Source organism: Trachemys scripta, chromosome 4 (assembly GCF_013100865.1).
Source record: "Trachemys scripta elegans isolate TJP31775 chromosome 4, CAS_Tse_1.0, whole genome shotgun sequence".
NCBI classification, from domain to species: Eukaryota; Metazoa; Chordata; order Testudines; family Emydidae; genus Trachemys; species Trachemys scripta.
Window position 1 is genome coordinate 107,988,053 of NC_048301.1, and position 15,218 is coordinate 108,003,270.

Here is a 15,218-nt window from a genome sequence, read left to right on the forward strand (position 1 = left end):
TAAATGATCAGCTAAAGTGCACCTTACCATAGCATAAATAAAGAAAAAAGTCTCCTGAGAATTGCCTTATGGAAAAGAGGGGATTAAACCACTCTACTCACCACACTGGCCTTCAGTGTTGTGTCCAAACATGCTAAATGGCATTTTCACTGTGAAGGTGAGTCCATTGAAGATGATGTAAGACTTGATGTCCAGGATTTCAACAACCATGTATGTTCCACCATTGGCAACTGAAATGCCATCTCTACTGAAGCCTCCACTGATTGGCTCATTGTTGACAAGAATCTAAAACCCAACAAAATAAAAGCAGCTAAAGCACAGGTTTATTTTATGTCTTAGGCAGGGAGATAAGTCTTTGAACACATGATGGCAGTGTTAAGAGTTAAGAAAGAGCAGAGTTCCTCTCTGTAGATCTGAAGATCCCCATTATGTTCCTCATGAAAAAAAGAGGCATAAGAGAAAGAGATTACAAAATAATCTCTCTCTCACACACACATGTGTGGTAAACACACACACACTATGGAGTTCTTATGAAATTAAATATAATTACCACATATCTAATGTTGTGTTTATAATCTTTAGCTGTTTTTATACGGTGTTATTAAACAAGCCTTCTCTTATTATTAAAATGTTTTTATTGAAGCAATTTATAAAATGTGAAAATCCATTAAGGTTTACCTTATTATTTTTCTCTCCTTGGTGTATCTGACTGATTAGCACTATTTCCATGGAGTTGTAATTCACAATGATAGATCTAGGGCAGGAGAGTCCATCAGCCACATCACAGAAGTAATTGTCAACAAGGATTCTGAAATTGTATTTGGGCACAATCTGTTTCATCAGCACATATGTGCAGTTGTCATGGAATGTGTAGTGAGTTCCATCAAAAGTCAAGTAGTCAGAATTGCTCCAGCCGCTGCAAACACCTATCAGGAAGAAAAGAAAAGAAAAGTATCTATTTATAATCAAAAGCTAAAAATAGCAAATTTCCTTAATCTGCAGTCAAAGAAAGATTGGTTGCTGGTACGGAAATTGAAGGTGATGTATCATATTTAAACTAAAATCTTTCTCCCTTGTATGACATCTGTAAAAATAAAGATTCTAGAAGCAGAATTTAGTTGGCGTTAAGTATTCATATCCATTTTTCTGTCTATATATCTAGCTTTATTTTAGCCGATGATCTGGATTATTAAATTCTTACTTAGTGTCAGATGCTACTACAATGGATGTATAATAAATACCAAGCTAGATAGAAAAATCTATAATGTAATGATATACTCTTGTAATTCAAATATTTTAGCCTGATTCTATCTTCTGAGAAAAATAGAGTGCCTAAAGCATTGACTCATCACAACAATATTATAAATTTGTAAACTATAATTTGGCGGGGAAAGCCTGCTATAGTACAACACTAGATGAATCAAGACATTCTGAAAACCTCTTTTTCTGCAATATTAAAGTATATTGTGCATCATTAGTGCTTTGCTTGTTTCTTGGTTCCCTTACAGTCACACTCATAGTGGTAGTTGCAGCCATCCTCATCATAGACTTTTATTGGTGGGAGTCCACTTGCACAAGTAATCATCTCTACAGCTGGAGGAAGCAATAGAACAATTCTGTTGTCTCCCTCACAAGTTGCCATAGTGCAATTGTTTAACATCCAGGATTCATTCATCTAGAAGAGACAAGGAAATTCTTGAACAGATGGTTTGGGTTGAGGCAGAATTTAGATGTCTATCTTAAAATAATATAATAATCAATCTTTGGGATTTAGGTTGTTTCAAGTAAGATTGTCTATGGGTGACCTAGCAAGAATGGAATTCAAAGAAAGTAGGTCACGTATCTGAAGAGGAAACTGACTATGAGTGACTGCCCTTACATATCCGGGTTTAGAGCATAATGAATATTGAAAAAAGTTATTCATGGACATTTTGTTGACTTCCGTAATAGAATTTTGCTTCACCCAAAAAACAAACACACTTTGGGTGAACAGGATAAAAGTTTAAAAAAACAAACAAAAAAACAGTATAAAAGTTGTGTCATCCAGTTAGGGAATGACAACTATGCTATATGACTTCAGTGATCAATCATACAGCTTGAATATCAAATACGCAAGGAACACTTATAAGGAACACTTTGTAAACAATCTTTAGGATGAAATTTATTTGCATAAAATATTGAGAAATTCTGAATATTGAACAAATTTGTAAAAACTGCAAGTCAGTCTGTGGACAATTTGCAAACAGGAAAAGTTGACAGCACAAGTTCACAAAAAATTACATCTGGCCAGATTATTTTCAAATAGCCAAATCCTGCCCCGACATATACATGAGCAACTCCCAGTAAAATTAATGAAAGTTGGATGTGCGTCTATCTGATGGCAGAATTTGGGTCAATTTTGGGAATGGTGGTGTTGTAGAAAAAGAAAATAGATAATTGGATTACCTTTCTTGGCGGGTCAGCATCAGGGCAACCTGATATTGGAGTAGTTTCTGGAGTTACTGGCACTGAAGAAGATATAGCTGTTGGGGTTGATAAGCTTGGTATTGTAGATGATGGGATTAATGAAACAGGAGTTGTTGTAGGACATGGCCCCTGGAGTCGTTCAATTTCACATCTTTTGCTGCAAAGTGCATAAAAACTACAACCAGTGCTATCTGTTCTGTTGTATATAACTTCGCCTATAAAACAAAATTAATAATAAAAATTAAATAAAATGGCTGAGTAAAATGTTCAGCAAAAAATCAAACATTATAAAAATATTTTAACTTGTATGCATTCATCATATTTTTATATAAAGAAAACATTCTCACTTTTAAGTTACACTGTACAGTAAAATATAATTTTAAAAAGGTGAATGCTAATATTGTATCTCAGTTTCTAAAAGCATGAAACAATAAACTCACCGGGAGAAAAGAAATCACCAGACACGTGGCATAAACACGGTGTTACTCTGCTTGAAGTGAAAGATGTACTTTTTTCATGTGCTTTGAAGGCTGTACTGGGGCCTTCTGTTGTTGCAGATACTGAAGAAGTAAGCCTTGACATAGTAGATGTTGGAGGAGTTCTAATGCTTAAAGTTGGGGAGACCGCCACAGTAGTGGAAACGGGAGATAAAAGTGCGGTGGTGCTTTCCTGTGATGTTGGCTGTGCTGGACTTGTGGAAAAAAGCATAGTACTTCCAGTGATGGTAGAACCCTTACCCGTGGAGGCTGAACCTGTTCTGATTTCAGCACGTGTGCCTGTGAGAGGTGGGACTGTGCCTGTTTGCAGTGATGCTGTACCAGCTGAGTCTGTTGGTATACCTGGACTTGGAGGAGAAGCAGTGGAGGTGACTGATACAGTAGTGGAAACTGCAGCAACAAGCGTGGTGGTGCTTCCCTGTGATGTTGGCTGCGTAGACACTAGTGTGGTGCCTTCAGTGGTTGTTTGTCCCAAAGGAGGAAGAGTGGAGCCTGGGGAAGGTTGTGGACGCGTGCCTGTCACAGGTGGGATTGTGCCTGTTTGCAGTGGGGCTGTACCAGCTGAGCCTGTTGCTGTGCCTGTACTTGGAGGAGAAGCAGTGGAGGTGACTGATACGGTAGTGGAAACTGGAGGTACAAGCGTGGTGGTGCTTGCCTGTGATGTTGGTTGTGTAGAGAGTAGTGTGGTGCCTTCAGTGGTTGTTTGTCCCAAAGGAGGAAGTGTGGAGCGTGGTGAAGGTTGTGGACGCGTTCCTGTGAGAGGTGGGATTGTGCCTGTTTGCAGTGGTACTGTACCAGATGAGCCTGTTGGTGTGCCTGGACTTGGAGGAGAAGCAGTGTAGGTGATTGATAGAGTAGTGGAAACTGGGGGTACAAGCGTGGTGGTGACGTTTGAAGTGATGGGAAGTGGGAATGGAGTTGGAGTTTCTGTACTAATTGAAGCAGTTGGATGTCCACTAGTTGTGACTGATGGGGTAGATGTTGACGAGTCACATGGTACATAAGTACAACATAATATTTTGATCTGATAGTTGTAGCACTGTGGTGGAATCTGATCCCTATTATTACATATGAGTCCAAAGTCTTTGCTACATGTCACCTTTTGGTTCAGATCTTTTAGTGGTTTGCCCATGTACCTTTCTGCTCTGCATTCCACATCCCTTGGAGTTTCGCAAACACTAAATCCCTTAGCTCTTATGTTTTCAAATGTTTCAAAATCTCCATCGTTGGAGTCTCTTGGATAGCTGACATCATACCACCCTGACCATTGGCATACGTTGTGAACACACACTGTTGTAACTGGTGGTGTAGTTATTGTTCCTGTGGTAAAAAGAAAAAAAATTACTTGCTTGTCCTCAGATTCAATATTCTTGTTAATAATTACTGTCTAATGTCTAATTATTACTACTGCATTTGGAAAGATTAGGGTATTAATCTTTCACAGAATTTATTTTAGGCCACGTGGGGGACCTTTATATCTTAGATGCTGTTCTCCAGCAAAGTGTTTTGGAAGAGCAATTTTAATCACCTGTGTGAGTGCCTGTAGTATCTAAACTTAACCTAACTTATAGTCTGTTTCTCTCTGCTTTTGCAGTTAAAAATATTCCAAGTTATGTCTTGTGTATCCAGGCTCAATATATAAAGGAGTCAATGAATTTTTAAGAGGCACTTTTCTACTGTGTACAGTGTAAAGAAGAGGGCCTGATTTTCCACTGTATTATCTCTTTTGTAATCATTTACAATTGATTTCTAGACAATCAAAATGGTACACACACATCAGAGTGACTACTCAAGGAAGAAGTCAATGGCAATTAGGAAGTCATATTTAGAACTTTTCTCTTTATTTTAACGTAGGTTTCTGTTGCATCTTGGTATTACTGAGACATTTATGTTGAATGAACACCATCTTGTTCACAGAATGGTTGCTCCTGCTTGATCCAACATTGAATTCATCATGTTGTGTTCATGATATTACTGTATGATGCTATGGATATATTTGTCATTTTTGCAAGTTCAGCATGATGCATCAACTGCAGGATCAAGCAGGAGTAAATGAGCTTTTTGGAAGAAAGCATTAGCTGGTTAAAAAAATCTTTGGCAATCAGGAAGAGTGTCAAAGGACATTCTGAAATACCTTGAAAGTTCCCTCATACTGGATTTTTTAGCTTTGCAATTGCACTAATGTGTTCAGTTTATTTTAAAATTGTTATTTGTTGTCCAGCATATATATAGGGAGAGGTAGTAAAGATGCCCGCCCAGTCTAGAGCTTTTTGGGAGCTGCTCTTAAAGCTGCTCTACTTCATGCTCATGGCAGCCAGGGATCTCCAGGGCATAAAGATGAACTAGCTACACTTTCTTTCCTCTGGGAGCACCTGGTGTTGGTGTTACCCAGGGTAACAGTGGGAACTGAGGGAGAGAATCCTCAAGATGAGGTGGGGGAGGGGAGCTGCCAGCTGAGTTTCTGACTGTTATGGTAGAAATTACCAACTTACAGTACAAACATGTGCAATTAGAGGAGTAAGTAGCCCTTACCCCCTGGTATGCAAAGATTTTTTCAGATTTGAGAAATGCATAGAAATACCTGCAGCATTCGGAGGTAGAACTGTACTAAATGTGAATGGGATGGTAGTTGTAATTCCACTGCATTCAAAGAATGTTCTGGTTATTGTTCCATTGATGTCACAAATTGCACTCAAACACCCTCCAATCCCATCTGTGGTGTTATAAATGACATCCTTATATTTATATTTGTGTTCTTCATAATAGCAATAACATGCTGTAAAACAGAAGAGGTGGAATGACATTGTTAGTTACCTGTCAAAAGAAAAAAAAGCTCAAGAATTTGTTTTCATTCATAAATTTTCTTTGCCAACTTACCTTCAGCATCAAACTTGCACCGTAAGCCTTCCATTGTGCATGTGCTGAAAGAAATAACAGAGAAGAAATGTGAGACTGAAGATGCATGAAGGGTGATGAACTCCCTATACTGTTATGGTATTTTCACTGAATTTATAAAGACTAATCATAAGCCAGAGAGGAGTTATTCTGAATTACGGTTTGATTGAAGTTCAGAGAAGTACTTGTTTAGTTTCCAGCTAATATTCTCATAGTCAGCTCTTATTAAAATACCTCTTCCCAGCTGAATAGTTAAGAGGAGGTGCTGCTCCCTCTCCACAGTACCTGCAGCATGTCAAGCTTAGAGGCTGCTTTTTGATTCCTCCCTAAAGCCAATTCTGACATTAGAGCAGCATGGATCAGAGGGAGGGTTAAGAAGAGGGTCCATTCCTTTCCCACCCCCTTACTGTTAGACCAATCTCTTCTTATGCCATCCCCCTTATAGCCAGTTCATGTCAATTCCTCTGACTGCCATTCTTTCCCCAACCATCTCCCTGATATCAGACCTCCTGTGCGAGAATGAAGTCAAAGACCATCGGAAACTACAGAAACAAGTCTTTAGGGAGGCTACTTGTCACATTCGTCAAGTGTTTTGGCCCGGAGGCTAGAAAAGGAAAAAGTCTGAATATTGGATCATATTAGTTATGAACTTTAAATTATATGTGGATGTAGAATAAACCCCAGCAACAAATCTATATTATATATTACATAACTGGGTTTGTTCTATTCTGCACTCTTCTATCATGGTGATGAGTGACCTTAAGGGAATATCACCATGAGATAGGAGCACAGAATAGAACAAACCGGGTTATAAAGCACATCATATTTTTTTCTGGGCACTAAGCTGAAGAATTTACTGTGATACTGAGAACAAATTCAACAGAATCAAAAATCACTTCAACAGAATCAAATATTGCTCACTAGTATTACGAAAATTGGTATGTGACAATAAGGGTTCGCTTTTGCACAGGCAACATCCTCACCTTACCGTGGGATAGCGGCGCATAACTTTCAAACACTGCTTTGGTCCTTTCTCTTTAACATGGTCAGACTGTACATTAAATCTTACCATGACTGACAGTTGTCCCGTGAGTAGAAGCTCACTCCTGGTTTGTGGTAGTTTCCTTTAGCATCGTAACAGCCACAGTTATCAACACACGTCATCTCATCCTCATTGAAATATGGCTTGTTTGCTGGACAGTTTGGGTAGCAGCCTGAGACCAAAAAAAAAAAAAAAAGAGTATAAGCTGGAAGAGTTTAAGCTGGAACTTTACGCAGAAGGTAATTCCTTTTTATTTTTCTACTTTGGGCTATATTTCTCAGGCACAAATTTGTACTCCTTCCCCTGGCTCACTTTCTATGGCTTGCCTTCCTTATAATATGATGAGTCCTTCTAAATAAAAGGAAACTACTGCTTCTGGATTCTTGTTAATGGCTCCTTTGTTGGCTGGCACAGTGTTATTATTTAGCAAACAAGGCTCCCCTAGCCCCTAAGATGTGGATGTGATGCTAGCCTATGAACCAAGATACTAATACAGTTCTCTCACGTAGCACAAACTATTATCATTCGGAGACCGCACCAGGCCTGAGTCCTACAAATGTTTTCAAACCCCATGGACGAAACTCTGCCCTCACTTATACCAATGCAACCCACTGAAGAAAATAAGATTGTATGGGGTGTATCTGAAGAGAGAATTTGATGCAACAATGACTGAGCTGGAAAAAAATGGTAACCAGTTGTGCACTCTACAATAAGCAACATGCTGTGTCATAGCTCTTTTCACCTTCTAAACCTGGTAACTTATGAAGGCATCTTCCACTTGGATTCCTACAGGTCTTCATGCAGGGAGCTCCACAAGGCTTGTAGTGCCACTCGCATTCCCCTTCTAGGTTGTAATAATCACAGAACAGAGCTGAGGGGAAACCGGAAAACACATGTTCAGAACAAAATGCCTCAGTTTTTTCATAGCTCTCCATTATACCACTACTATACCATTTGGGTAGTCTTGAAAGTCATGAATCAAGAGCTGAAACTGCATAATTGTCAACCCAGTTTGATATGAAATACAGGGTTGAGAACAAATTGTTGTCAAATATTTAATAACATATTTAATAACATTCTCAAAACAATTGCCTTGAAACTGATACACTACTCTTTCAGTCACCACTGAGCTATGGGCTAATACTCACGACAGATTGATGGAGTTCTCCAGGCTACACAGACACCAAATTCACTACATGCTTGAGCATATGCAGCTACTGCTGTACAGAAACATTCACAGTCTCCCCCACTGTCACAAGCACAAGCATCAGTCATGCATGCTTCATAATATTTAGTTGGTTCAACCTGTTAGACAAAGAAAGCAGTAAATATAAGTTTTACTTTCTCTGGAGTCATCTTGCTTTGCCAGAGTAATGTTTCTAGAATATTAACATGCCACAAAAAGGGAAAATCTGTAACTTTCATTTTCTTGTATTTGCATTGCTAGACAAACTAGGCCCAATTTTCCCATGTGGATGCTGAAACAATATGTCTAAATCATACATTTGATCATTCACATAAGCAGATTTGCAAACAATTGCAGATTTGAGACCCAAAATGCAGGTTTCAAACAGGCAACTATGTTTGAAAATTAGGATTTGTATCTATGGAAAGAATTAAGATACAAATAACACAGGTAGGCTACATTGTTTTACGTATGCTTTAGCAATGGCTGCTGATATCTACACTGATTCTTTTTCCCTGCTACTCCAGCATGTTGTTAATTAACCCAGGGATAGAGCTTGTGTAACCCAAGAGCTTGTGTAACTTCTGGATGTAGTGTTCTGTCCCATCTAGTGGCACCAAGACCACTTAGAAAGAGAGATTAATGAGTTTGCTCTACAGCCTTTGCTAACAGCCAGTTGGCTTTTAGCTCATGAGGTAGATGCTCATGCACTAAGCTCCAGAAATCCCCGGTTCGATGCCACCCGCTGATGACCAGGGTGTGTTGGCGTTACACTTGTATTCTGTACATGGCATATGACGAAAATATTAACTAACCCACACTAAAAATAAAACTCAGACTGACTTGAGATTATCCTTCTTTTACACAAGAAAAACAAGAATGCTTCCTGTAAAATAAACGTTATATTGTTCTACAGGTGCAGTGCCCATTCTTGTTGGGTAGAATAATACAGCCTGAAATTTACCTATGACAATTCAAGGTGAAACATATGTTAGCTGATGAATTGTGCACCTGTTTCAGAATGTATGAGAACAACCTTCAATGGGGGTAGTTCTTTTGGAATAGGGAGAAAATGGACCCAAATGAAACTTCTGGATAGTCAGCAATTTAGTTAGTAATTAGCTCTGACTCCCATCTTCTAAGGGATGGGTTTCTTCAACAATGTAGTGTATAATGTATTAGAGATGAGCCTTAGTTGTAAAATTCAGAGCTGGATCCAAACACCCAAAGGGGCTGGATCCAGTTGCTCTTGTTCACACCCATGTCTAGCAGACTACTTGTATTCAATGGAATGTAAGGAGTGACAGACAACTCAATGTCAAGTGCACAGGCATCTGAGGAATATAAAAAGATAGTCTTTATTTAGGAGAATTTTGCTCTGAGGATTTGCTATACCTGAGAGTGACATGCAGCAAAGACTTCACTGTTGATGATGCTGCACTGCCTCTGTGACCAGGACTTCCTATAAGGGTTGATAGAGCAAGGGTCCTTTGTAGAGTTGGCATCAGGACAAGTAAGAGACACTTTCCAGCTGTTTCCAAACTCCAGCACATCTCCTACCACAGACTGACTTCTGGTGGTAAAGTCATTAATGCCATTGCCATCGAAGTTGCCACACAGGCCACAGACCTGACCCTGTACGTACACACACACACAAAAGGATGATAGAAAATTTGCAGCAACATCACAGACTAAAAGCACCTCTGGAATTCCCTATTTTGCATGTTATCTCTAACTGTTTGGTAATATCCTGACTTTCTGTTTTTCTAAGATAACATACTTTCCACAAAATCTGCTTTTTATCTCAGTAAAAGGACCTGATGACTGGTCTGAGGGGTATACGCCTAGTAATTTATTTAAAAATTTGAACAATAAGAAAATTGCTTTGTTATTGTGCCCCATCACTGGTGAGTTACGATGATGAATCTACAGTTAGCTAATTGCATATTCTTTTGTTTGTCTTGTGTTGTACAGATATACAATAGACATACATAGATAAAACAGCCTTACAAAACTGTCATGAAAATGAGCAGCCCACCCCAGGCACAAAATCTACTCACTTGCTCTTTACCAAAATTAATGACAGTGATAAAAATGAATACTTTGCTTGTCCATCCAAAAAATGTCACCCTAGGCAAGTGAGCAGGTAAAATTTAGCAAGGCTGACATTAATACTAGGCTGTATGTATGAATCTAAAATACATACATTCCATATTTGTGGGGGAAAATTATTTGATTCTGGTGTATTATTTAGCTAAAGAACTCATAGCATTAGAATACACTTCTACATAAATTTCTGAAGCTGGCTGAACCACTCCCTGATACATTTCCCTAATGGAAAAGTCAGTGTAGTATGCAAATAGGATGACAAAAGTTCCCATTTCCTATGGTATATAATACCCTTCTCACACATGAATAGCTATGTTGACAAACTCTAGTATAGTACCACACACTGCCATTAACATCTGTATTTGAGACATGGTTAAACATACTTCCTATCATTTTACACAAGACTTTCAACTGTATTCTGTTTCCTTTCAATCAATATTGCTTTCTCACTCAAGAAGGACGATAATTCATCATTTGTGTCAATGATAGTTGGCAGCAAACTCTTGCCTTCTTAAGCCTTACCTTGAAATCAGGGCTGAGTTTGATGAAGATGCTGGTTTTCTTATCCCACATGAGGATCAGTCCATTGTTGGTCTCAATAACTAAGTACATGCCCATATAGCGGACTTGGTATGGCATTTGCCCTCCATTTTCTCTTTCTACCACTTCAAAGTGTTCCTCACTGAGTATCAACTCATAGCCCTAAAATGGGGAGAAAAAAATCAAAGGAATGACTAAGGATCAGTTTTTCAGTAATTAGTATGGTTTGTTGGTATAGGAGACACCTCCCAACAACAAACGTTTGGGAATGATCTTAACTATGTCTGTTTTCCATTTTAAAGAGAACAATACTATTTATCCAGCAAAGATGAGTAATTATTCATTTTTGAGGCAAATGAGATAAATCTAATTTATATAGTTCAAATCATATGACCGTACAACTGTTTTAAGAACATACATTTTAAAATGTTTAAGTCAATCAAAGGAGAGAATGCCTACAATTATAGAGGTACTATAGGGTGCACCATAAAATTATTTATTTTACATAACTCCCCTGGAAAATTAAATTTGGCCCAAATACTACATAGGATAGCTTTGCCACCAAATAAACAAACAAACAAATAAATAAAGATTGGAAGCACTACCAAATATTTTGTTTGTTTTTGGCTTAAATTGTATTTTACTAACCTTGGAAAGTCTTCACTGCAGAAGCTTCTGGCTCCTCCTGAGTCTCAAATGGATACATAATAAAAATGTTCTTTTCAAAAATGTACCAAAAAAGCTACTCACCACTAGGAAGACTTTAATAGACTTAGAGCAGGTGGTCCCAGTGGAGCCACAGGGGATGTTTTCAGTAACAACTCGAAAGGTTCCATTGACTGTGCTGTTTTTCCCACAGTGGTCCTGAAGAGAGAAATGAAGTTATCAGATGGATAATTGCAATATGGAGGATACAGGTGACTCCACAAGTAGTAATGCTAAGACAAAAGCTCAATACCTGGACTAATGTGTATTCACAATCTCCATTGAAGTTAAACCGTTTGTCATCAAATGTGATGTAATGCCCATCTCCATAAATAGTGCATGTACCAAGGCATTGTTCACTGGTGCATTTCCACATCCTGTTCTTACACACGCTAAGAAGGAGAAGAAAACATTTTAATCATAAAATTACTCACTTGATGCACATGTAATTCCCACAACATATTTATTTAATTCAGTATGTATCAGTCCTGGTAAATGTTGTGTTCACGCTAGTGTTAAAGTTAGAATTTCTCCAAACAAACAATTAATGTAAAAGCTCTATATCATCAGCATGAAGGGGTTAATAGGAATATAGATAATATTGTATGAAAACACAAGGCCTGGTAGTAATGGGGGACTTTAACCACCCAGACATCTGTTGAAAAAGTAATATGGCAAAACACAAAATGTCCAGTAGGTTCTTGGAATGTATTGGTAACAGCTTTTTGTTTCAAAGGGTGAAGGAAGTAACCAGGGGAACAGCCATTTTAGATTTGATTCTGACCAACAGGGAAGGAACTGGTTGTGAATCTGATGGATGAAGGCAATTTGGGTGAAAATGATCATGACATGGTAGATTTCATTATTCTAAAGAATGGAAGGAGTGAGAACAGCAGAATAAGAACAATAGCAGATTTTAACAAACTCAGAGAACTGGTAGGCAAGGTCCTGTTGGACAGAAATCTAGGGGGAAAAGGAGTCCAAGAGAGTTGTCAGTTTCTTGAGGAGACAATATTAAAGGAGCAACAGCAAACTATCCCGATGCAAAGGAACGATAGGAGAATAGTAAAAGGCCAATGTGGCTCTATCACAAGCTCTTTAATGAACTGAAAATAAAAAAAAATCCTACAAAAAGTGAAAACATGTACAAATTGCTAAGGATGAGAGCAAAAGAATAGCAGAAGCATGTAGGAACAAAATCAGAAAGGCTGAGGCACAAAATGAGTTACCTCTAGCAAGGGACATAAAAAACAATGAGAAGAGGTTCTATAAATACACTATGAGCAAGAGAAAGACGAAGGAGGTCCTCTACTTAGCAGGAAAGAAGAGTTAATAATGGACATTATCAAGAAGGCTGAGGTGCTTAATGCATATTTTGCTTCAGTCTTCACTAAAAAGGTAAATTGTGACCAGATAGTTAACATTATTAATATTAACAACAAGGAGAAAGGAATGCAAACTAAATTAGGGAAAGAGCAGGTTAAAGAATATGTAGATAAGTTAGCTATATTCAAGTTGGCAGGGCTTGATGAAATTCATCCTAGGGAACTTCAGGAATAATTGAGGCAATCTTGGAACAATTAATGAATATCTTTGAGAATTTGTGGAGGATGGGTGAGGTCCCAGATGACTGAAGAAGGAAAAAGTGTAACAAAGAGGACCTGGGGAATTATAGATCAGTCAGCCTGATTTCAATACCTGGAAATATACTGGAACAAATTATTAATCAATTTGTAAACACCTTGAGAATAATAAGGCTATAATTAATATCCAACATGGATTTTGTCAGGAACAAACCATGCCACACCAACCTAATTTCCTGCTTTGATGGGATTACTGGCCTAGTGGATAGAGGAAAAGCTGTAAATGTAATATATCTTGATTTTAGAAAGGCTTTTGGTAAAGTCCCATATGATATTCTCATGAGAAAACTAGGGAAATGTGGTCTAGATGAAATTACTGTAAGGTGTGTGTAAAACTGGTTGAAGGACTGTACTCATAGAGTAATTATAAATGGTTTGGTGTTAAACTCGGGGGATGTATCTAATGGGGTCCTGCAGAGGTTTGTCCTGGGTCCGGTACTGTTCAATATATTCATTAATGACTTGGACAATAGAATAGAGAGTATACTTATAAAATTTGCCCATAACACCAAGCTGGAAGGAATTGCGAGCACTTTGGAGGACAGGATTAGAATTCAAAATGACACTGACAAATTGGAGAACTGTTGATAAAATTCAATAAAGACAAGTGCAAAGTACTATATTAAAGAAGGAAAAAATCAAATGCACAACTACAAAAGGAGGAATAAGTGGCTAGGCAGTAGTGTTGGTGAAAAGGATCTGGGCATTATACTGGATCACAAATTGAATATGAGTCAACAATGTGATGCAGTTGCAAAAAAGGCTAATATAATTCTGAGCTATATTAACAGGACTGATGTAATTTTCCCATTCTACTTAGCATTGGTTAGGCCTCAGTTGGAGTTCTGTGTTCAGTTCTGAATGCCGCACTTTAAGAAAGATGTGGACTATCTGGAGAGAGTACAGAGGAGAGCAGCACACATGAGAAAAGGTTTAGAAAAGCTGACCTATGAGGAAATGTTTAAAAAAAAAACTTGGGCATGTTTAGTCTTAAGAAAAGAAGATGGAGAGGGAACTTGCTAACAGTCTTCAAATATATTAAGGACTTGATCAATTATTCTTCATGTCCACCAAAGATAGGACAAGAAGTAATGGGCTTAATCTGTAACAAGGGAAATTTAGGTTAGATATTAAGAAAAACCTTCTACCTACAAGTATAGTTAAACTCTGGAATAGATTATCAAGCGAGGTTGTGAAATCCCTATCTTTGGCGGTTTTTAAAAACAAGTTAGACAAACACCTGTCATGGATGGTCCAGGTATACTTGCCCTGCCACAACACGGGGGATGGACTAGATCATCTGTGAAGGTCCCTTCCACACCCATTTTTCTATGAATCTGTTTCTATGAAAACCTTAAACCCAAAGATTTCCTGGCTCCCACTCTTTGCTTTTACCATCTACCTTGATTGACAGAAAACTGGCTTGTTATGGTTAATATACTGAAAAGTCCATCTGCCAACCCAATCCAATGAACATTTCTTTTTGCCATTGTGCTGCTTATATATGGATCTTTGGAAAGGGCAATGTGGTGGCTCCATGAACCACACAGTTCAATGAATACATACCAGGTGTTGCAGTCAACTTTGATCTCTTCCCCTGGTTTGTAGGTAGCCTCGTTGTGAATACATGGACATTCCTCTTCAGCAACACAGCTGCCTTTACCATCTGACACTAGCCCAGAGGGGCACATGCAGCCAGACATACACTGTGTGCTGTACTGTAGAGCCAAGCAGAAAATGTAACTTACTTACTCAAGTATCAGAGGGGTAGCCGTGTTAGGCTGAATCTGTAAAAAGCAACAGAGGGTCCCGTGGCACCTTTAAGACTAACAGAAGTATTGGGAGCATAAGCTTTCATGGGTAAGAATGTCACTTCCTGCATCTGAAGAAGTGAGGTTCTTATCCACGAAAGCTTATGCTCCCAATACTTCTGTTAGTTTTAAAGGTGCCACAGGACCCTCTGTTGCTTTTTACTTACTCAAGTAGAGAGAGAGTAAGATTAGGTTTTTAGAACCTGTCTCTGGACTGTTGATTTACATGCAGTTAAAATCAGAGATGGCTTGAAGGAAAATATGGATTTTGCTCAAACATATGGTTGGTTGCTAAAGGAAGATTTAGTGGAAGATAAAACCTGC

At 38.4% G+C, this 15,218-nt stretch overlaps 1 protein-coding gene across 1 annotated transcript in view; it reads right to left on the reverse strand.

The window, feature by feature from the left end:
• The window catches only part of LOC117876505 (mucin-2-like), an 80,053-nt gene that overhangs the window by 11,309 nt on the left and 53,526 nt on the right, over positions 1–15,218 (reverse strand). Inside the window, exons 20-34 of the mRNA XM_034768771.1 lie at positions 14,650–14,801; positions 11,694–11,832; positions 11,486–11,599; positions 10,718–10,897; positions 9,482–9,721; positions 8,049–8,205; positions 7,643–7,771; positions 6,928–7,072; positions 5,841–5,884; positions 5,545–5,739; positions 2,907–4,283; positions 2,446–2,681; positions 1,507–1,675; positions 679–926; positions 102–285 (exon numbers count right to left, since the gene is read on the reverse strand). Of these exons, the coding sequence (XP_034624662.1) occupies positions 102–285; positions 679–926; positions 1,507–1,675; positions 2,446–2,681; positions 2,907–4,283; positions 5,545–5,739; positions 5,841–5,884; positions 6,928–7,072; positions 7,643–7,771; positions 8,049–8,205; positions 9,482–9,721; positions 10,718–10,897; positions 11,486–11,599; positions 11,694–11,832; positions 14,650–14,801 (3,709 nt within the window). The remainder of the gene's footprint in view (positions 1–101; positions 286–678; positions 927–1,506; positions 1,676–2,445; positions 2,682–2,906; positions 4,284–5,544; positions 5,740–5,840; positions 5,885–6,927; positions 7,073–7,642; positions 7,772–8,048; positions 8,206–9,481; positions 9,722–10,717; positions 10,898–11,485; positions 11,600–11,693; positions 11,833–14,649; positions 14,802–15,218) is intronic.